The sequence below is a fragment of the Balaenoptera acutorostrata genome, chromosome 1, assembly GCF_949987535.1.
Source record: "Balaenoptera acutorostrata chromosome 1, mBalAcu1.1, whole genome shotgun sequence".
NCBI lineage: Eukaryota > Metazoa > Chordata > Mammalia > Artiodactyla > Balaenopteridae > Balaenoptera > Balaenoptera acutorostrata.
This window is the reverse complement of record NC_080064.1, coordinates 53,368,439-53,393,365: the sequence shown is the minus strand read 5'-3', so window position 1 is coordinate 53,393,365 and position 24,927 is coordinate 53,368,439. Positions and strand designations below refer to the sequence as shown.

At 38.7% G+C, this 24,927-nt stretch overlaps 1 protein-coding gene across 16 annotated transcripts in view; it reads right to left on the bottom strand.

Moving 5' to 3' along the window:
* Positions 1-24,927, bottom strand: part of PATJ (PATJ crumbs cell polarity complex component) — a 343,677-nt gene that overhangs the window by 213,406 nt on the left and 105,344 nt on the right. For all 16 annotated transcript variants that reach the window (XM_057543576.1, XM_057543586.1, XM_057543555.1 and 13 more), the window contains 3 exons: positions 21,934-22,108; positions 12,036-12,107; positions 10,586-10,763 (listed from right to left, as the gene is read on the bottom strand). In XM_057543576.1, the coding sequence (XP_057399559.1) occupies positions 10,586-10,763; positions 12,036-12,107; positions 21,934-22,108 (425 nt within the window). The remainder of the gene's footprint in view (positions 1-10,585; positions 10,764-12,035; positions 12,108-21,933; positions 22,109-24,927) is intronic.

Genomic DNA, 24,927 nt, shown 5'->3' with positions numbered 1-24,927 from the left:
ACTAACAAAACAAACAAGTAATGCTTTTCATAGAAAAAAATAAACAAATGACTCATTATGCTTCACAAAATATATATTAGAGTGCAACATTTCAGGGCTGTTGTGAATTTGAAGAAATATAAATTATTAAATATGAGATAAAACAGTGGATTCTTATTAGTATGTGTATGAGTGATGACGATTAAATGAGAGAATACTTTATATTCAACTGAGAACAGAGAAAGATGAGAAAAAGAAACAAAATTCAAAAAGATTAAAAAAGTAAACAATCCAATTAGCAAACAGGCAAAAACGCAAACAAACATTTCACCAAAGAGGGTATTGGATGGCAATCAAGCACATGAAAAGTTCTTTCTCATTTGCCATTAGGGAACCACAAATTAAAACAACAATGAGATCACTATATACCTAGCAAGAATGGCTAAAATGAAAAACAGTGACAACACCAAATGTTGATGAGGATGCAGAGAAACTGAATCACTCATACATTGCTGGTGGAAATACAAAATAGTACAGCCATTCTGGAAAATAGTTTGACAGTTTCTTAAAAAGGAACTTAACATACAACCCAGCAATTACACTCTTGGGCATCTATCCCAGAGAGACAAAGACATATTTTCACTCAGGAACTTGTATACAAATGTTTATAGGAGCTTTATTCATAATAGCCAAGAACTGGAAACCACCAAAGTGTCTTTCAGTGGGTGAATGGTTAAACGGTGGTACCTCCATACCATGGAATACTACTCATTCATAAAAAGAGATGAATGAGGAGGCGCCTTCAAGATGGCAGAGGAGTAAGATGTGGAGATCACCTTCCTCCCCACAAATACATCAAAACTACATCTACATGTGGAACAACTCTTACAGAACACCTACTGAACGCTGGCAGAAGACCTCAGACTTCCCAAAAGGCAAGAAACTCCCCGCATACCTGGGTAGAGCAAAAGAAAAAAGAAAAAACAGAGACAAAAGAATAGGGATGGGACCTGCACCGATGAGAAGGAGCTGTGAAGGAGGAAAAGTTTCCACACACTAGGAAGCTCCTTCACTGGTGGATATGGGGGCTGGGCGGAGGGGAAGCTTCAGAGCCAAGGAGGAGAGCGCACCAACAGGGGTGCAGAGGGCAAAGCAGAGAGATTCCTACACAGAGGAATAGTGCCGACCAGCACTCACCAGCCCGAGAGGCTTGTCTGCTCACCCGCCAGGGCGGGTGGGGGCTGGGAGCTGAGGCTCAGGTTTCAGGGGTCAGATCCCAGGGAGAGGACTGGGGTTGGCTGCGAGAAGACAGCCTGAAGGGGGCTAGTGCACCACAGCTAGATGGGAGGGAGCCCAGGAAAAAGTCTGGAACTGCCTAAGAGGCAAGAGACTATTGTTTCAGGGTGCACGAGGAGATGGGATTCAGAGCACCACCTAAACGAGCTCCAGAGACGGGCACAAGCTGTGGCTATCAGCGCAGACCCCAGAGACGGGCACGGGATGCTAAGGCTGCTGCTGCCGCCACCAAGAAGCCTGTGTGCAAGCACAGGTCACTCTCCACACCGCCCCTCCTGGGAGCCTGTGCCGCCCACCACTGCCAGAGTCCTGTGATCCAGGGACAACTTCCAAGGTAGAACACACAGAGCGCCACAGGCTGTTGCAACATCACCTCGGCCTCTGCCACGGCAGGCTTGCCCCGCATTCCGTACCCCTCTGTTCCCCCAACTGAGTGAGCCAGAGCCCCCCAATCAACTGCTACTTTAACCCCATCCTGTCTGGGCAGGGAACAGACGCCCTCAGGTGACCTACACACAGAGGAGGGGTCAAATCCAAAGCTGAACCCCAGGAGCTGTGCAAACAAGGAAGGGTAAGGGAAAATTCTCCCAGAAGCCTCAGGAGCAGCAGACTAAATCTCCACAATCAACGTGACGTACCCTTCATCACTGGAATATCTGAATACACAATGAATCATCCCAAAATTGAGGCAGTGGACGTTAGGAGCAACTGTAGACTTAGGGTTTGCTTTCTACATCTAATTTGTTTCTGGTTTTATGTTTATCTTGGTTCAGTATTTAGAGCTAATTACCAATAGTAGATTTCTTTTATTGATTGGGTTGCTCTCTTCCTTTTTTTTATATATATATATATTTTTTCCTTTTTCTCTTTTTGTGAGTGTGTATGTGTATGCTTCTTTGTGTGATTTTGTCTGTATAGCTTTGCTTTTGCCATTTGCCTAGGGTTCTGTCTGTCCGTTTTTTTGTTTTTTGGGTTTTTTTTGTTAGTATAGTGTTTAGCGCTTGTTATCATTGGTGGATTTCTTTTTGGTTTGGTTGCTCTCTTTTTATCTCTCTTTTTAAATTACTTTTAAATTCTTTTATTTTTAATAATTTTAATTTTAATAACTATATTTTCTTTTTCTTTTCTTTCTTTCTTTTTTTTCCTCACTTTTCTTCTGAGCCACGTGGCTGACAGGGTCTTGGTGCTCTGGCCAGGTGCCAGGCCGGAGCCTCTGAGGTGGGAGAGCCGAGTTCAGGACATTGGTTCACCAGAGCCCTCCTGGCCCCACATAATATCGAACGGCGAAAGCGCTCCCAGAGATCTCCATCTCAATGCTAAGACCGAGCTCCACTCAACGGCCAGCAAGCTACAGTGCTGGACACCCTATGTCAAACAACTAGCAAGACAGGAACACAACCCCACCCATTTGCAGAGAGGCAGCTAAAATCATAATAAGGTCACAGACAACCCAAAACACACCACCGGACACGGTCCTGCCCACCAAAAAGACAAGATCCAGCCGCATCCACCAGAACACAGGCACCAGTCCCCTCTACCAGGAAGCCTACACAACCCATTGAACCAACCTTATCCACTGTGAGAACACCAAAAACAATGGGAATTACAAACCTGCAGCCTGCGAAAAGGAGACCCCAAACACAGTAAGTTAAGAAAAATGAGAAGACAGAGAAACACACAGCAGATGAAGGAGCAAGGTAAAACCCCACTGGACCAAAACAAATGAAGAGGAAACAGGCAGTCTACCTGAAAAAGAATTCAGAGTAATGATAGTAAAGATGATCCAAAACCTTGGAAACAGAATGGAGAAGATACAAGAAACGTTTAACAAAGACCTAGAAGAACTAAAGAGCGAACAAACAATGATGAACAACACAATAAATGAAATTAAAAATTATCTAGAAGGAATCAATAGCAGAATAACTGAGGCAGAAGAATGGATACGTGACCTGGAGGATAAAACAGTGGAAATAACTACTGCAGAGCAGACTAAAGAAAAAAGAATGAAAAGAATTGAGGACAGTCTCGGAGACCGCTGGGACAACATTAAACTCACCAACATTTGAATTATAGGGCTCGCAGAAGAAGAAGAGAAAAAAAAGGAACTGAGAAAATATTTGAAGAGATTACAGTTGAAAATTTCTCTAATATGGGAAAGGAAAGAGTCAGTCAAGTCCAGGAAGCACAGAGAGTCCCATACAGAATAAATCCAAGGAGAAACGTGCCAAGACACATATTAATCAAAATATCAAAAATTAAATACAAAGAAAAAATATTAAAAGCAGCAAGGGAAAGGCAACAAATAACATACAAGGGAATCCCCGTAAGGTTAACAGCTGATCTTTCAGCAGAAACTCTCCAAGCCAGAAGGGAGTGGCATGACATATTTAAAGTCATGAAAGGGAAAAACCTACAACCAAGATTACTCTACCCAGCAAGGATCTCATTCATATTTGATGGAGAAATTAAAATATTTACAGACAAGCAAAAACTACGAGAATTCAGCACCACCAAATGATCTTTACAACAAACACTGAAGGAACTTCTCTAGGCAGGAAACACAAGAGAAGGAAAAGATCTACAATAACAAACCCAAAACAATTAAGAAAATGGTAATAGGAACATACATATCGATAACTGCCTTAAATGTAAATGGATTAGATGTTCCAACCAAAAGGCACAGACTGGCTGAAAGGATACAAAAACAAGACCCATATATATGCTGTCTACAAGAGACCCACTTCAGACCTAGGGACACATATAGACTGAAAGTGAGGGGATGGAAAAAGATATTCCATGCAAATGGAAATCAAAAGAAAGCTGGAGCAGCAATTCTCATATCAGACAAAATAGACTTTAAGATAAAGACTATTACAAGAGACAAAGAAGGACACTACATAATGATCAAGGGATCAATCCAAGAAGAAGATATAACAACTGTAAATATTTATGCACCCAACATAGGAGCACCACAATACATAAGGCAAATGCTAACAGCCACAAAAGGGGAAATCAACAGTAACAGAGTCGTAGTAGGGGACTTTAACACCCCACTTTCACCAATAGACAGATCATCCAAAATGAAAATAAATAAGGAAACACAAGCTTTAAATGATACATTAAACAACATGGACTTAATTGATATTTACAGGACATTGATATTTACAGGACATTCCATCCAAAAACAACAGAATACACTTTCTTCTCAAGTGCTCATGGAACATTCTCCAGGATAGACCATATCTTGGGCCACAAATCAAGCCTTGAAAATTGAAATCGTATCAAGTATCTTTTCGGACCACAACGCTATGAGAGTAGATACCAATTACAGGAAAAAATCTCTAAAAAATACAAACACATGGAGGCTAAACAATACACTACTAAATAACCAAGGGATCACTGAAGAAATCCAAGGGGAAATCAAAAAATACCTAGAAACAAATGACAATGAAAACATGACCATCTAAAACCTATGGGAAGCAGCAAAAGCAGTTCTAAGAGGGAAGTTTATAGCAATACAATCCTACCTCAAGAAACAAGAAACATCTCAAATAAACAACCTAACCTTACACCTAAAGCAATTAGAGAGAGAAAGAAGAACAAAAAAAACCCAAAGTTAGAAGAAATCATAAAGATCAGATCAGAAATAAATGAAAAAGAAATGAGGGAAACGATAGCAAAGATCAATAAAACTAAAAGCTGGTTCTTTGAGAAGATAAACAAAATTGATAAACCATTAGCCAGACTCATCAAGAACAAAAGGGAGAAGACTCACATCAATAGAATGTGACATCACAATTCAATAGAATTAGAACTGAAAAAGGAGACGTAACAACTGACACTACACAAATACAAAGGATCATGAGCGATTACTGCAAGCAACTATATGCTTATTGGACAACCAGGAAGAAATGGACAAATTCTTAGGAAAGTACTACCTTCCGAGACTGAACCAGGAAGAAATAGCAAACACAAACAGACTAATCACAAGCACTGAAACTGAAACTGTGATTAAAAATCTTCCAAAAAACAAAAGCCCAGGACCAGATGGCTTCACAGGCAAATTCTATCCAACATTTAGAGAGGAGCTAACACCTATCCTTCTCAAACTCTTCCAAACTATAGCAGAGGAAGGAACACTCCCAAACTCAACCTATGAGGCCACCATCACCCTGATACCAAAACTAGACAAAGATGTCACAAAGAAAGAAAAATATAAGCCAGTATCACTGATGAACAAATGCAAAACTCCTCAACAAAACACTAGCAAACAGAATCCAACAGCACATTAAAAGGATCATACACCATGATCAAGTGGGGTTTATCCCAGGAATGCAAGGATTCTTCAATATACGAAAATCAATCAATGTGATACACCATATTAACAAACTGAAGGATAAAAACCATATGATCATCTCAATAGATGCAGAAAAAGCTTTTGACAAAATTCAACACCCATGTATGATAAAAAACCCTCCAGAAAGTAGGCATAGAGGGAACTTACCTCAACATAATAAAGGCCATATATGAGAAACCCACAGCCAACATCATTCTCAATGGTGAAAAACTGAAACCATTTCCATTAAGATCAAGAACAAGACAATGGTGCCCACTCTCACCACTGTTATGCAACATAGATTTGGAAGTTTTATCCACAGCAATCAGAGAAGAAAAGAAATAAAAGGAATCCAAATTGGAAAAGAAGAAGTAAAACTGTCACTGTTTGCAGATGACGTGATACTATACATAGGGAATCCTAAAGATGCTACCAGAAAACTACTAGAGCTAATCAATGAATTTGGTAAAGTAGCAGGATACAAAATTAATGCACAGAAATCTCTTGCATTCCTATACACTAATGATGAAAAATCTGAAAGAGAAATTAAGGAAACACTCCCATTTACCTGTGCAACAAAAAGAATAAAACACCTAGGAATAAATCTACCTAAGGAGACAAAAGACCTGTATGCAGAAAACTATAAGACACTGATGAAAGAAATTAAAGATGATACAAACAGATGGAGAGATATACCATGCTCTTGGATTGGAAGAATCAACATTGTGAAAATGACTATACTACCCAAAGCAGTTTACAGATTCAATGCAATCCCTGTCAAACTACCAATGGCTTTTTTCACAGAACTAGAACAAAAAATTGCACAATTTGTATGGAAACACAAAAGACCGTGAATAGCCAAAGCAATCTTGAGAAAGAAAAACGGAGCTAGAGGAATCAGGCTTCCTGACTTCAGACTATACTACAAAGCTACAGTAATCAAGACAGCATTGTACTGGCACAAAAACAGAAATATAGATCAATGGAACAGGATAGAAAGCCCAGAGATAAACCCATGCACATATGGTCACCTACTCTTTGATAAAGGAGGCAAGAATATACAATGGAGAAAAGACAGGCTCTTCAATAAGTGATGCTGGGAAAACTGGACAACTACATGCAAAAGAATGAAATTAGAACACTCCTTAACACCATACACAAAAATAAACTCAAAGTGGATTAAAGACCTAAATGTAAGGCCAGACACTATAAAACTCTTAGAGGAAAACATAGGCAGAACACTCTATGACATAAATCACAGCAAGATCCTTTTTGACCCACCTCCTAGAGAAGTGGAAGTAAAAATAAAAGTAAACAAATGGGACCTAATGAAACTTAAAAGCTTTTGCACAGCAAAGGAAACCATAAACAAGACGAAAAGACAACCCTTAGAATGAGAGAAAATATTTGCAAACGGAGCCACTGACAAAGGATTAGTCTCTAAAATATACAAGCAGCTCATGCAGCTCAATATCAAAGAAACAAACAACCCAATCCAAAAATGGGCAGAAGACCTAAATAGACATTTCTCCAAAGAAGATATAGATTGCCAACGAACACATGAAAGGATGCTCAACATCACTGATCATTAGAGAAATGCAAATCAAAACTACAATGAGGTATCACCTCACACCGGTCAGAATGGCCATTATCAAAAAATCTACAAACAATAAATGCTGGAGAGGGTGTGGAGAAAACGGAACCCTCTTGCACTGCTGGTGGGAATGTGAACTGATATAGCCACTATGGAGAACAGTATGGAGGTTCCTTAAAAAACTAAAAATAGGGCTTCTCTGGTGGCGCAGTTGTTAAGAATCCACCTGCAATGCAGGAGACACGGGTTCGAGCCCTGGTCCGGGAAGATCCCACATGCCGCAGAGCAACTAAGCCCGTGCACCACAACTACTGAGCCTGCAATCTAGAGCCCGCGAGCCACAACTACTGAGCCCATGTGCCACAACTACTGAAGCCCACGTGCCCTAGAGTCTGTGCTCTGCAACAAGAGAAGCCACTGCAATGAGAAGCCTGCGCACTGCAATGAAGAGTAGCCCCCACTCACTGCAACTAGAGAAAGCCCACATGCAGCAACAAAGAGCCAACACAGCCAAAGATAAATAAAATTAATTAGTTAATTTTTTTAAAAAGAGCATAACTACCATATGACCCAGCAATCCCACTACTGGGCATATACCCTGAGAAAATCATAATTCAAAAAGAGTCACGTACCACAATGTTCACTGCAGCACTATTTACAATAGCCAGGACATGGAAGCAACCTAAGTGTCCATCAGCAGATGAATGGATAAAGAAGATGTGGTACATATATACAATGGAATATTACTCAGCCATAAAAAGGAATGAAATTGTGCCATTTGCAGAGACATGGACAGACCTAGAGACTGTCATACAGAGTGAAGTGAGTCAGAAAGAGAAAAACAAATACCGTATGCTAACACATATATATGGAATCTAAAAAAAAAAAAAAACAAAGGTTCTGAAGAACCTAGGGGCAGGACAGGAATAAAGACGCAGACATATAGAATGGACTTCAGGACACAAGGAGGGGGAAGGGTAAGCTGGGACAAAGTGAGAGAGTGGCATGGACATATATACACTACCAAATGTAAAATAGGTAGCTAGTGGAAAGCAGCCGCATAGCACAGGGAGATCACCTCGGTGCTTTGTGACCACCTAGAGGGGTGGGATAGGGAGGGTGGGAGGGAGACGCAAGAGAGAGGAGATATGGGGATACATGTATACATATAGCTGATTCACTTTGTCATACAGCAGAAACTAACACACCATTTTAAAGCAATTATACTCCAATAAAGATGTTAAAAATAAATAAATTTTAAAAAAGGGATGAACTATTGATAGACACAAGAAATTGAATGAACTTCAATGAAATTACGCGGAGTGAAGAAAACCAATCTCAAAAAAGATACAAAATGCATAATTCCATTTCTGTAACAATTTGTAAAATAACATAAGTATAAACATGGAGAAACAGAATAGTGGTGGCCAGAGGCTAGGGATGGGGGTGGAGGGGATGGGAGAGGAGTGGCTGTAAAGGGGTCAGAGAAGGGAGTCTTGTGGTGATGATTCAATTGAGTTTTCTGATTGCTGTGTGGGTTATGCAAGGCTATACATATGATAAAACTGTGTAGAGCTATAAACACACACACACAAGTGGTACATGTATAACTCGTGAAATCTTAATACGGTCTATGAATTGTGCCAATATCAGTATTTTGATTTTGCTATTGAACTATAGTTGTATAAGATGTTAACATTGGGTGAGGCTGAGGGAAGGGTAAGCGGGACTTCCTTGTACATTTGTTTGCAACTTCCTATGAACATATAACTATTTCAAAATATAAAGAAAAAAATATAATTTTAAATGTCTTTTGTATTTTGTTCTAAGTTCAAATGTGTCAGTAATCAAAATAAACAATAAATGATTCTTATTTATTAGATGAAGATTATCAATTTAGATTTTTAAAAGGCAGTATCCAGTTATTATGTTGCTTAAAATACAACTAAAACAAAATCACAAATAAGGCTGAAAATGAAGGAAAGAAAAAAAACAGTGTACCATGCAAATGCTAAGTAAAAGAAACCACACCTGCCCCAGAAGCCAGAATAATCCTTTTAAAAAATGTGTATGCGTTCAGAATTCTCTAATGGACTCTCATGCATTCAGAGTAGACAACCTTCCAATCTCTACATGATGTGGCTTCCCATTACCTCTCAGACCTTTTCTCTTTCACCCTCTCTCTTGTTCACTCTACCGATATTAGCAGTGCTGGATTTCTTTCTGTTCCTTCAACACATCCAGGCAAGCTCCCACCTCAGAGCTTTCACACTTCAGTTCACTCTGTCTGGAGCCCTCTTCCCCCATGTGTCCATATTGCTCACTCTCTCATGTCTTATATTTGTCCCGATATCATCTTCCATAACAAATCTATTCATTGCAACTACTGCTGTCACCACACATCATTCCCTATCCTCCTCCCTGTTATTTTTCTCCATAGTTACTTATAACAATCTAACATTCTATATATTACTTATTTTGTGCATTGTCTATCTACCCCGCTATCATTTAAACGCCATAAGAGAAGGGATTTTTGGTCATTTTCTTCATGGCCATATCCCTATATGTTTAAAAATGTTTTTTTTTAATTTCACAAACATAAATATAACCTCAAATTTGTATGCACAGAGTAGTTTTATGCAATTCTTTGATTTAAGCCTCACAATGATTCTATGGATTTTGAAATCTCATTTCCATTTTATGTGGAAACTGAAAATAAAATAGGTTTCATAATTTGTCCAAGAGCAAAGAAAAAAACAAGCAGGACAATCTAGACTTCAACCCATGATCTCCAGAGCTCTTCTCATTCTTTCAGAGCTAAAACACCACAGCTGATGTTTAGCATCATAACGCATGAATCAACAAGCAGATTCTGGGATTAAAGATATTCAATATGATGTCATCCAATAAACCTAATGCAAAGAAATGTATCAGATTCAGACCTCTTAGTGCCTTGATGTACCCTTCAAACTCCACTCTGCAAAGCCTGCCATGTATAAAGGATGGACTCACCTCTCCCCCATACAGTCTTCCACTTTCAGGGTCAACTCTGGGAGGACAGCACGGCTATCCCACTGACATATACAATTCAGAGTTTGTTAAAGACTGTGGGAGAAGCATGGTGTCCACCATCTACCTCATTCTGTCAAACTGTGTTTTTTCAGTCAGCTGAGGCTTTTTGTTTTATCATTTTATATGCTATCAGCTCCGCTTTAGAATCTCATAAAATTGTGCAAACATGCAAACTAAAGCATCTGAATAAAATACACCAATTGTACACACATATACCCCAACACATAAAGGAAGGACTTCTGGTTAAATGATCATTTTACTGTCTTACAGTACATTTCAAACAAAAACAAAATTTTAACACTATTTACCTCAAGTATTTTATCTCCAGTTTTAAGAGCATTTGTTTTTCCTGCTGGACTGTCTTCCAAAACTTGTTTGATAAATATACCCTTAAGCTCCTCTCCATTCTTCAGGCGTTTTATCACAGTTTGTCCACCAACAATACTAATACCAAGAGATACATCCGGTTCTCTAAAAATCTCAACACTGTAAAAACAAAAAAACAAAATTCACTCATGAACAAGGTAATTTGTTGTACTGTCACTGTGTTTAATGTGTACGATACCCTTGTGACTTCATATTCTATATAAATATATTTTCACAAATGTTATAGAAGTTATACCTAGCTCCAAAATTATAAGATTCTATCAATAATTCATGGCATATGTGAAAGTGTAAATTCTGAAAAAGATTTCCAAAACAACAAATACAACTCTTAATATTGAGAGATTTAGCAAGGACTTAATGTTCTCATCTCCCACCACCATATATTTTCTGTGATGAGTCCCTTTCATCTATATCATAACATTAGCAAAGAATGAATTAAGGAAATAACTAATGGGTGGAAAAAAAAAATCAAAAAAGTCACATGTATCATTATGGTAAAAAGCAGAAACCTTCAGAATAAAATAAACTTGCCACTGAGAGGCTCACTGCCCATACTGCTTTTCCCAGTCAGCCATTTTAACCTGTGGTTCTTTACGTGGAGGACAGATTTTATAGCTCCAAAGGCTGGAAAGGTTTTCTCTTCTTCCTACATCCACATCATTTTCATAAAGTATAGAATAAAACTTGCCCCTCAAAATATTATGAATTTTGTTCAAACTGCACAGACATGGCCAACAATTAATTCCAAAAAGTAGCTCAGAAAACAGCTCCTAAGAGTTTTTAAGACAAAACTCAAAAGTGCAAGAAAAATACAATTTGGGTGGCATGGTGGAATGAATAATGCATGAAGATAGAGACAGCAGCTAAAGGAAGACTTTTATAACCTTAATAAAGTGCAGCCCTGGTGACTACGTAAAACCATGAGAGTATCCAAGGGAGCATGGGCCCAACACACTCTGTTAGTGCAAACGAGGCATAAACGTGGACAAACACAAGGGGAGGAGAGTGCTATGTGATAGAAGCCTTAACTATTGGTGTTGTTTGGAAAAAAGAGCTTCTTTACTGCATTCAAGGCAGCCCTACCTGCTTTGCTTAGTGATACAGTGAGAAAGTACACTTAGTCCATCACAGATGGACATTTGTAAGTTGCTTTCTCTGACAGAGTATGACAAAGATTTTCCTAATATTGGTTACGGCCATTTTGCCTGGCTAAAAATCTCTAGATAAGACAAAATGAAACTGAAATTTAGGCCAGTGTACGTGTGAACTATGGCAATCATTAGAGAACGACTGAATGACACTATGAAGTTAAAGAAAAGAGCAACTAATTGCATTGTCCTATTGAGAAAGCCAATAATGTCATCAGCATACATTCTTGGTGGTCCCCAGTGGCTGAAGTTTGGAGTTTCTTCTCCTTCACCTTCTTCTCTCTCAGGTAATTCACTGAGGAGAAAGAAAGGGAAAAACACACACACATATAACTTACAACACACTCATTATTAAAGGTTCTTGAAAAGTTTTACATTACACAATCTATATGTAGTTAAATTGTTCTTAATTTCTAAGCTTTAAAAGTATTTACATCAATAGTTTACTATCCATACAAAGCAAAGATACATTGCTTTAGCATTCAACTTAACAAATATCCACCCAGCACCAGAAAATCATTGATTATAAACACTTTTATTGGTGACACTCTAGATGTTATGTTCTAAAAATCTGTGTTTGAATTTGTATGATTTCACATTTGTTTCTATAACAGCATTTAAATATTATAAAATATATTTCTTAAAATTTGGTGTGATTGACCAGCTAACAGTCTAGTATAAACTTACACAAACAGCTGAAATGATTAAACAGTCAGTAAACATGATCGTTCTTTCTAGATTTTTCTGTCTCTCTAACCCTAAATAATTTCCCTGTCATTTGTATCCCACAAATATTTTGTGTAGTTACACAGCACTTTTCAGTTTACAGAGAGATTTCTTAAACAATGTGATTCTCCCACCTACCACCACCATACTTTCACCCATCAAGTTATGTTAATATGGAACTGCCTAGTGGGATACTGTAAAATGCTGAATTACAGAGTAGTTATAAAAGTAATGTTATCTAATAGGGTAGAGACACTACAGTCTATTATCTGGAAGAGGAGTCAGGATTTCTGAGCTCCAGTCTAACCTGTACCACAAAATAGGTGTGTTCCTTTGGACCACCAAATGAAATCACTTATGTGATACTGTCAGTTGTATTACTCTACACAAAAATGTAGGGACTACCTCTTCCATTTCATTTTCACAAAAACCCTGTGAAGTAAGCACAGCAGGTCATATTACTATATTTTCCCCACAAGGCTCAGAGAAGGCTCAGATGTACTACACAATCTCTCCACAGTATCCAAATCTTTCTTTCAGCATGAAGTTTCAATGCTCCATTCTCCTCTGAACTCTCAAATAAGTCCTATAAAAAGTATAAAACTCCAGCTACTTGCCACTCTACAACTTTCTAGGATATAATGGTTTAAGGCTGTGTGAAAAGGAGAAAGTGAAAAAATTGGGACAATCTAAAAACCAGTTAAGGAATTGAGATCATTAGGGATCACTGACATCTCACCCACTGCAGACAGCCTTCTTGCCTTAGCCAGTCTATTTTTTAAGATTAAAAGCATCGTAGAATTCAAGGAAAAACAACTTGGCAGATACTTGCCAGTTACTTATCTAATGTCTTCTCTCCCCATCTTCCTTACCCAACAACATAACCTCCCTTTATTCCAGGTGGCACTATGCCTAGCTTTACAAAAATAAATTTTCTGGACTTCCCTTCAGCTAATGGTAACTGTGGGCCATAGTTCTGATCAGCAAAAAGGAAGCAAAAGTCCCCAGATGAGATTTCCTGGGAAACTCACTAAATGCAGGGAGAATCAGCTGACAGGAGCCTTTTGCTCTATGCTCTTCCCCTTCTTCTTGCCTAGAAGGCAGAGGTGATTATTGGTGGTGAAGCATCCATCTTAAAATCATGAAGAAACCATGAGGACTAAAGCAATACATTGACGACAGCAGAGCAGAAAGAAGAAGATGTCTAAGACCCTAACAGGACTTCTTCAGGACTTTTTTACATGAAAAAAATTAAGCCCTAGTTGAGTTACGCCACACTAAAAGTGTGTGTGGGGAGAGGGGGCGGGAGATTCAGTTTATAAGCAGCTAAATGCAATCACTAAATGATACACACATGATTCCACCAATTTAAGTGAAGTCTTCACTTTATCATATCACATTATTATTCTTGGCACGTATGCATATGCGTTCATTGGATAATTGTAATCATAGCATAAACTTTCATATTTTGATTATCCTATAATAGTAACAAGGATTAAATGAGATATGACTGGCATTTAACTGAGGCTCAACCAATATGCATTTCCTTTACAATTTTTTCACTTGAATTTATATCAAAATTTTCCCCAAGATTATCATAAGCTTCATCATTTCTTATTTAATAGCATCGTAATAGTCCATGGTATTGATGTAATTTAATTTGTCTGCTATCCCAAAATATAATGCACTTAGATTATGTCTTGTTTATATGGAATATAGACATTAATGCAAGGAATATCTTCATGCTCTGCTGTATTTCAGTATTCTCCTTTAAGTAGATATTAATTGAAGTAAGATTGAAAGCTAAAAACCAAACCAACACTGAAACCTTCCTCCTCTCCATTTTCCACTTTCCTGTACCCTAATTGTGACAGGTGTGATAATATGAAATAAATATTTGGTCCTTGTCCCTGGTTCCTGCCACAGAGCTTCTAAAACCCTTGGAATTTTCCAAATGATAGGGGTGACAGGAGCATTTTTTGTTATTCATAACAAGCCCCTCTCAACCATACCTGAGTTGATGTTAATAAGGTGTCTCCAGGTAGGACTACAGACAGTTTCAGGATGGGGGCTGATTGCCAGAGAAGCAGCTATGTGATTAGAGTTAGAACTTTCAGCCCTACCCCCACCTCTGGGACGGGGAAAGGGGCTAGAGATGGAGCGCAGTCACCAATGGCCAATGATGTAATCAATCATGGCTGCATAATGGAGCCGCCATAAACCACCCCGCCACCCCACCCCCTCCAAACAACAGGGTTGAGAGAGAGCCTGCAGGTTGGAGGACACATTAAAGTGCTGGGAGGGTGATGTGGCCCAAGAGAGCATGGAAGCTCTTGCATCCCACACACCCCCTTCCCTGGCTTATGCATCTCTTCCACTTGGCTAGTCCAGAGTTGCACCCTTTGTAATAAACCAGTAATAGTGAAGTACTTTCCTGAGTTCTGTGAGCCATCCTAGCAAATTATCAAACCTTAGGAAGGTGTTATGGGAATCCTCAATTTATAGCCAGTTGGTCAGAAGTAGAGTTGGCAACCTGGAATTTGTGACTGGCATCTGAACTTGGGGTGGTCTTACGGGACTGAGCCCTTAACCTGTGGGGACTGCACTAACTCCAGGTAGTTAATGTCAGAATTGAAATGAATTTTAGGATACACAGTGTCCAGAGAATCAGAGAATTGGTTGTTGGGTGGAGGAAAAAACTCACACATTTGGTGTCAACAGTTTGTGAGCAAAAACAGTTCATGATAGGTATTAAGAAAAAGAAAGTACGTGTTTTTATTATGGTACATGTATAATATCATTATAAGAATTAAATTCTTAAATTTAAAATTACCTAAAATAGAATGGAAACCAAGCTTTAACATTAGTATGGGCTATATGCTTTTCTATTAAAAAAAAATTAAAATAAAAAATATCCTAAACTGATGGCTTTCACATACAATATTAAGCAAAGGGGGGAAAATTTTGTCTAAAATATGGACAATTTTTGTTTTCTTTAAGAAAATGTATGACAAAAGGATTTATTCTGTTAGAAGAGACTTTTTCAAAGCATATTATCCTTTTTCAGGAAATTGATAAACACATATTTTGTTCACATTACTTCATACCTAAAGAGGGATAAAACTTTCAAAAACATAGTGTGATTAGTTTTAGAAATACAGTCACAGGATACAAGCAACTATACAAAATAATGTAGTCACTTTACACTGATAAATGCATATACCTTTCAACCCAAATTAAAATTTAACTGAGAAAGTAAAATACTTTTACTGCACATATTAAGGTATAAATTTGCACAAATGTACTTGAATCTTTCACAAGAGAATTCTAACCTCTAATTTTATAATTTGCACTTTGATTAAACATGGTCAACAGCTCAATCAGTTAGAATCTCAAATCTTAAAATAACTAAACTTTTGCCTTTTACATTTAACCAGAGTTTTATAACCACTTTTTCCCTAAAGGAATTAACCGTCTAATAGAAACAATGCTTTTTATTTTTAGTTCAGTCCTTTATAACAAATGCCCAAAGTTATAATTCTTTACAGATTTGGGATGAAAGATGGAGTGCCCCATTAATGAACAAGTGGATATTAATAGTAAGACTTCATCATAATATACAATGTCTTTGAGAATAAAATTTTCAACATCATAAAAAAATCAGATGAATCTAGATGGCCAAGGTGACCTTTTTTTTTTTCCACAAATGGTAATATTTTATTATAGAAAAAGCATCCCAAATATAGCATTTCGTAAACACTGGTAGGTGAACAAGTGCAACTTTAAAAGTAAATACAAAGTAAAGAGGCAAAACGTACAAGCATTCTGCCTTTATGAGAAAATGTACTGTTCTCCTGCAGAGGTGATCCCACCCAGAGCACAAAGGTGCTTCCATCTCCCATAAAGGCATCAGGTTTGCTTTCTGAACTATGCCCAGTCTAACAATTTCAAAATGATGGCAAGAATATACCTTTTTTTCATGTGAAACTTCTATATACTAAACCGTATGAGGGTCAAGCAAACTCGGCACCCCAAAATGATGTAAGCAGGAAGGGTTATGGTTGTACCTGTCTCAAGATTTCTTTTTCCTCTTAAAATATAGATTCTATATGGCAATTTTCTGTGACACACCACAGGGAATATGAGCATTTGGAACCAGGCAGGATAGGCACTAGTGTTTTCCAAACCAGTAGGGCTAGTTATACAAATGTTACACTATGACTTTGAAGTTACAAAGCAAATGATTACCTGATACCAGTATACATAAAAAATTAGGCAGTCTTGTACATGAAAGTTTAAAATGACACAGACATGGTGTTCAGTAAAAGAAGCCATATACAAAAAAGTACCTACTGCATGATAACATTTACATGAGTTCTAGAACAGAAAAAATAATTTACAGTATTAGAAGTCAGGGGCAAGGGGGAACTTTCTGGGTGGATGGAAATGTTCAATATCTTGATTGGGGTGTTGGTAACATGAATGTATACATTTATCAAAATTAAGAAAATTGTCCTGTAAGATTGCATTTAAGACATTTGTTAAGAAACAGAAGTTTAAGCCATAAAGGGTAAGTTGCTTCCTTAGGTCTCTCCCTTTTCTCTTCTGACCTTCTGTAGAGCCTGGGTTAGCAATCAAATATCTAATTATATTTTCATAGGCATTCATGTAATATTCCTATGTGCCTCTTGTCCTAATTTCTCACATTCATCTTCACCTGCAGTGACTGGCATCTGCAACAGCATGCAACAGCATGGTAAAAACAGGAAAGTGTCACATACATGAGGCCACAAACTCCTTGGAAACTCCCCCTTTTTACTCCCATCTCAAACATTCCAGAGTAGTCCTCTCTCAAATGTACACATTTATTCTCTCCCTTACCCTCAGTCTTCTACCAGTATTCTGAATTTACACATAATTTTTGGCACTGGAACTCAAAGGTAAAACTATTAGATACTCACCATTTACTTAGAAGGCACTAAATGCCAGGCAGTGCTGGGGACTTAAAATATCACATTCACTCACTTAATCCTTTCCCCAGCTATGACACTCTGCCTCCTATTTCACCTCCCACTATTCAAAACAAAGTATCCAATACCTGAAAGTATTTCTTTTCATTTGCATTCTATTATACCTACAACATGATTTTTTTTTTCAATTTAGAATATGCCTTTCACCTCAAGTTCATCATCCTACCAGGCTTTAGCCTCTGGCACCTTCTTTGTTTTACTTACTGTGATTTGATTCTATTTTATTTCTTAAAAAAAAAACAAAACAAAACTCTACAATCTCCTTGAGTGTTTTAATAAATTCAGCAACAATGAATACCCTAGTTACACCTCAGGGCCCATGATCCTATCACTGCCATCCAGCATCATTGCCAGCCGCCTTTCATTAAACATTTACTATGTTCAAGGCATTATAGGAAGCCCTTTATATTCACTCTTATTGAACCTTAGAACTACCTACTTCACAAGTGAGGAAATACAGACACAAGGGAAACCCTCTCAGGGTCATGAAGTCATAAATAACAAAGAGCATATTTGAATAGCAACAAAATGTATCTATACTGCAAATCTCCTATTAGTCTGAAAAATGCCATGCCCCCCACTGATGGGCACACCCATGTCTTCAGGCAGCAGGTGATGACAGTAGTGAGTTAGAAAAAGACTAAAACAAGGTGAATTCTGAAAACTTGATCTCAAGTGACTTTATGAAGAAAGAAGGATACTCAGAACAAGATCACTTAGATCCCTTTCAGAGTTTCCGTGCTCCGCCTGCCCACCGTCCTCACTTCCTAGAGATCGCCAGTTTCAGGGTGCATCTAACCTCTTAATATCAGTCCTGCCTCCAAAGGTAAGGAGAAGTTGGCTTGATGCAAAAGCACAGTGCACACTGAATAACTCTGCTGGGCCCTACACAAAAATTAATGCAAAGAAGAAACTGTAAAATAGCATACAGCATTTAGCACTAGATGACACCCTGATGATCTGGAAGACTATATTCTGAAAAGGATCTATGCATTACTCAGGAAGTCTCCTGAGTAGCAATAAATATTCACCTATGAACCTAACTCCATGGGGCATACCCTGAAAGATTAAAAGGGGTAGTATGATTTACAGGAACTGTTCTGGAGCCTGCTGAGATTTAAATATACCCTAAATCTATGACGGCAAGCCAAAAAAACAGCATTCAAATACAAGACTGATCTCCCAAGACAAAGATTAGGCTGGAGCCCTTAAATGTCTGTGCCAGCACAAGAAAACTGCTTGTCAAAGTACTCACTTCAGGAGTAAAGCGTTATCTCCTCTCTCTGAAGCTGGGAGACTTGAGTAAGACACAACTGATAGAATGTTTCACCTTCTGCAGAAGGAAGGAAGGGTGGGCTTGGAAATTTGTTTAAATCTTTTCCAATCTACAATTACAGTTCTACAGCCTGAAAAGCAGCCTCATTTCTGAATTCTTTGGCCAGATTCAATTATTAACACTCAGCACAAGAGAAATTTAAAAAATAAAAGTATCTCGTTTGAAAAGTAATTTGATCACATAAAAAAGCTGAAACATGTTCCTAACTCCTCCAGCACTTCCACTGCCAAGCATCTCTCTTAAAAAAACAAACCCTGGCCGTTTGACACTGCGTTCCATTCCTCTGGGAGCTGCTTAGATCCCTCGCACGAGGACCCTGGGCCAGTCAGCTTCCTCCCCTCTACACCCTGGTCCAGGTCTGCTGAGTGAAAAGCCACCAGATTCCTCCAACTAGTTGGGCCTATGGGTCTTCCCTTTCCACTCAGAGACGAGCTACACAGAAGCCAGACAACTTTTTACTAAGGTTCTATCTAAAACTCTAGACAAAGGCCACAAGTCGCTGAACAGAGAAGTGATATAAGTCTGAGACACTTCATATAACACAAAATCTTTCCTGGACTAAGGTTTCAATAAAAGCATTAAGATTCTTTTCCCATATAGGTTATTACAGAACACTGAGTAGAGTTTCCTGGGCTACACAGTAGGTCCCTATTAGTTATCTATTCTATGCATATGTTAATCCCAGTCTCCCAATTTATCACTTCCCCCCACGTTTCCCCTTTGGTAACCATAAGTTTGATTTCAAGATCCGTGAGTCTGTTTCTGTTTTGTAAATAAGTTCATTTGTATCATTTTTTTAATTAGATTCCACATGTGATATCCTATGATATTTGTCTTTTTCTGTCTGACTTACTTCACTTAGGATGATATACATCTATATATGTATAACTGATTCACCTGTTGTACACCTGAAACTAACACAACATTGTAAGTGAACTATACTCCAATAAAAATAAATAAATAAATAAAGCATTAAGGCCAATTAATCCCACCCCTTTCTCATCTCTGTTATGCTTTGCAACACCTCCAATTCCTTTGTTCGCCTCTCCTGTCCTGTACTCACAGTGCTACACAGCTCTGGTTTTTCTTTCAGAGGTGCTTCCGTTCCCATACCCCACCCCCAAGGCCCACCCCCCACCCCCAGCCAAACTACCTGTCACACTCCAAGGAATCTCCTTGAATTGTAAAGAAACCACCCCACACCCTAACTTCTTCTCTCAGTGTTCTCTCCACCTCCTCTGCTCTCTCAACAGCTTCCGCTTCTCTGCCACGGATGCCACACTTGAGTGTGACACTCCCTCTCTCACTCCCTGGCAAGCTGGGAAAACGGAGTCAATATTTTTCTAAATTCCTTCCCACCACTAGGCCATTACTCTCCCACCCTTGTTTCAAAAGCTAATCTCTACTCTCACACCTCTCCTTTCATGGCCCACTTTACTAGCACCCCATCATTCTGAGTAAATAACCTTTCTCCTAAATGACAGGAAAAAAAAAAAAAATCAAGGTCATTGGGCAAGAATCTCCTTGGATTCCAGTCCTCAAGGTACTAATAGTACTGCATTTGTACCTTCCTTTCATTCTTGGCACCTGTGTCCGTGGAGGAGATGAGCTTCCTCCTATCAAACTATTAGAAGTTAATCTCTCTAGGTGTGCAGTGTCCTCCTCTCCCTCCACCCTCTCCAGGGACTACACTTAATCAGCCACTTTCTAACATCTACATGTTCCTTTTCTGGATCTTTCACACTCACAACGTGTGTGTGTGTGTGTGTGTGTGTGTGTGTGTGTGTGTGTGTGTGTGTGTGTGTGTGTGTGTGTATCTGCCCCCTTGTCCCATTTCCACAATGCCCTGCAGTTGTCTAGGTAACATGTGTTCTTTCTGCCTCTTTTCATGATCAAGTTCCTCAAAACACTAGTCTGCTCTTACTTTGTCTAATATCTGACCTTCTGTTCAATTCTCAACCCACTACTCTCTGATTTCCACTCTAATGAAACTCTTCTAAGCTTACCAAGGGCATCCATGTGATCAAGCCCCATGAAAACTCTTCCATTTTATCTACCTTGACCTCTCCATAGCATGTAACAATAGTCTGTAATGATCCTTTTGTTAAAATGCTCTCTTCCCTTGGTTTCTATATCAACCTTTAGTTCATCAATTTCCTTTTACTTTTTGTTCATTCCACTTCATTATTTTCTTCCTCAGTTCATGCCCTTAATATTGCTGCTTTGCAGGACTCCAATTTTGGCCCCGTTCTTTTATCACTTGAGCCTCCCCTGGATGACTATTCAAATCCAGGAGTTTCACCTACACTTGATCTTGTTCCCAATTATCCACATCAGGATAGACCTCAGCACTAATCCCCAGAGTCATGTATTTAATTAACTCCATTTCACTTTATTGTCCTATGGATACCTGAACCCTCAACATGTCCCAAACAGAACTCATCATTTTCCTCTTCAACCTGTTCATGCTCCTATAATCTTATGCCAAAGAATTAATGGTCCCGCTATCCATCTAGTTGCCCCATTCAGAAACACAGGTCATCCTCCTACTCCTTCTCACTCCCAACATGTTATCAGTCACCAATTCCTACAGCTTCTCTAACTCTTAAGTCCAGTCCCTCCCTAACTTGTCCTCGAGTACTTCTTGCTTGAGTTGTTAAATTCTTAATTAACCTTCCATTCTCTAAGTAAATACTCCCATAATCTATTTTGCAGACAACTGCAAGAATACAAAATTGTATATATATTAAAAAAATTATATATATGTTACAATTTTAAGTATGTGAAATTCTCACAGTAATTGTTTAGTATGGTGGGTTTTATTCATAATATTTCCTTGCATTTTCCAAATGTTCCACCATAATCATGCCCGGTTGTTTTCGTTTTTGTTTTGTTTTGTTTTGTTTTGTTTTGTTTTGTTTTTAAACATCTTTATTGGAGTATAATTGCTTTACAATGGTTTTTTTTTTTAACAGAAGCAAAAAGAAAGCTATTTTATAATGCGAAAACAAAGAGAAATAATATCATACCATGCATCAGTGGCATATCTAGAAGACAACATTCCTGTGTGTGCTGAGGCCTTGGAAACAGCTAGAGCCCTGGGGAGTTGGTATAGAGGCAAGTCTTCTTGCTCCCTTGTTTGAGCCACAGCAGGAAGTTCAACAAGCAAGCCAGGACCTTGGACATCACTTGGAATCATCATGCCTAAAGAGCAAACCCAGATGATAGTGAGCACACGATACACTCATTCATTCTTCATTAATTCAATAAATAGTTATGGATATCTACTACAGGCAGGCCCCTTCCAGATAGAAGACTTATTTATATTAAACTAAGTAAGTAAAACATTTAATATGTCAGATGGTGACAGTACTATGGTAAAAATGATTCTGCAAAGAAGGGGGATAGGTGTTGCTCAGTGAAAGAGGGTTACAATTTTAAGCATGGTCTCACTGAAAAGATGTTATTTTAGCAATATGAATCTTTTATCAAAAGAATCCCCTTTATAAGTCAGAAAGACAAATACTATATGATATCACTTATATGTGGAATCTAAAAAATACAACAAACCAGTGAATAAAACAAAAAAGAAACAGACTTACAGATACAGAGAACAATCTAGTGGTTACCAGTGGGGAGAGGGAAGTGGGGAAGGGTAATATAGGGGTAGGGAGAAAAAAAAGTTATTATGGGATTATATGAAATCATGTATGTGAAACTTCTGAAAACCATAAAGCACTGTAGAATTTAAAGAATCTTTCATTCAATTAAAAAAAAAAAAGAAGAATCCCCTCTACGATGGTATTCTTACCTTACTACAAATTTTCCCTTTATCAACCTAGGCTGTCTCAATTACAGGCATACTGACATTTCACTGATTAAAAAAAAATAATTCCACAGAATAACAAATAACCAAATAAAAACACTTACATTTTTAAAGGGGCTTTGTCTATAAATTCCAGGATTCTTTTACATTTGTTACCTTATTTAATTCTCACATTAAACTATGAGTTAGAAAAGATAATAGCAACCGTATTTTATAGGTGGGGAATTCCAGGTCAAGGAATTTTTGCCAATTAGAATGAACAAATTGGGACTTCCCTGGAGGTCCAATGGTTAAGACTCCGTGCTTCCACTGCAGGGGGCATGGGTTTGATCCCTGGTCAGGGAAATAAGATCCCGCATGCCGCGCGGCATGGGCAAAACAAAAAAGAATGTACAAATTTACCTGACACGTCATCTGTGTCATTTTCCCATTTACTGAAAAAAGGAGTAACAAGGGCAGAGCTGTGCATGCAGTCCTCCAGCACATGGTTAGAGACCTGCACCCAGACTGGCATAAACCCATTAATTACTCTTAAGATACACCTCAGTATCCATTATATCGCAACCATTATAAATTCCCAGCCAATCTTTCTTCATCATGTTATACAAATATGATGAATAGTGAATCAAATGCCTCCCTTAAATCCATACATTTATGGTATATTTTTGAGACTTGGCTTATCAGAAAATTACCAATGATCACTAAGAGATACAGATACTCTTCTAAAACTTTTCCTATAAGCATCTCCTAAACTTTCCATTTCTTCATATTGAACAAATTTTCTAGTAAACTCACTTCTACTTCTGCTTTTTGTCTTGTCTAGACACACTGGAATCAGGATCTAATCAGCAGAGAATCTGAAGAGGGGGTGAAAGTAACTGTAATGCTCAGGTGGTATTAAAGGAAGTCTCCAGTACCTCAGACATGCTTCACTCCCATCCCCTGGGCCTACATTCCTGCACGCAGTCAAATCCATACCAGTGCCGCACTGCTCTAGCTTTGCCTGTGTCTACCTTCTCCCCCTTGAGAAGGGGCCAGGGATGGGATGGAAATTCTGGAACGAATGGCCTAAAACAGGAGTTGAAAGAACAGAGAACCGGCTCTATTTGCAGAGCTATTTCCCATCCAGCTATGCTGGTAAAGCAGCCTATTAAATTGCGGCACTGGGTTTCATAGGTTGCTTCAGTTTGTTTAAAGCTTTTCATTACCTGCTCCACACAAGGCTGCCCATACCCTTTGCCCACTCCTCCTCCATGGCCACCTTGGCAGTGCTCCGGTACACATCTCTCCTCTCTCACCGTGTTTGACACAGGCAGACTTACAGAGCTGTTCATCAAGTGCACCACGGTACCTGGGAGCCCATAAAATAAATCGCATCCTTCGGGGCCTATGCAGTTGTTAGGTAACAGCCACAACAGGAGCACACAGGTTAGGAAAACAGGGAAGTTTATTTATTTATTTTTTAAAATATTTATTTATTTATTTGACTGCATCGGGTCTTAGTTGTGGGATCTTCATTGCGGTATGCGCTATCTTTCATTGCAGCACACGGGCTCCTTTCTAGTTGTGGTGCGCGGGCTCTAGAGCGTGCAGGCTTAGTTGCCTCGCGGCATATGAGATCTTAGTTCCCCAACCAGGGATCGAACCTGCATCCCCTGCTTTGGAAAGTGGATTCTTAACCACTGAACCACCAGAGAGGTCCCCAGGGAAGTTTAAAAAAAAGGTTCCCAGATAATCGGAAGTTAAAGCTTATAGGAGAGAAATGGGGGAAATTTCCAAAAGGTTTATAAGTAGTGAGGTGCACGAATAGAAAGATAAACAAAATAAAGGCAAGAAGAATCCAAGTAGAGAAGAGAGAGTGTTACTGCACAACTTAGCAACTGGAAAAAAAAAAGTAGGGAATCGGTATGCTGTTAAATCACCACCCAGGAGCAGCACATCACCTTCTCATTCAAGAAATATTTCTTGAGCACCCACTATGGTAACATAATCAGGTATAAGCCTTGCCCTCCAGAAGCTTATGGTAACAGACAGGCATGCAAATACGCGAGTGTGCCTGTGTGTGCAATGACAGAAATTCATCCAGGTTCACTGGAGGCCCACTCCAGGCTGGGCCAGTCAAAGACTGGGAAACAGAACTATTTTCTGTCTGAAATCTTCTGAAATCTCTTAACACTAAATGTATTACTGATTTGAC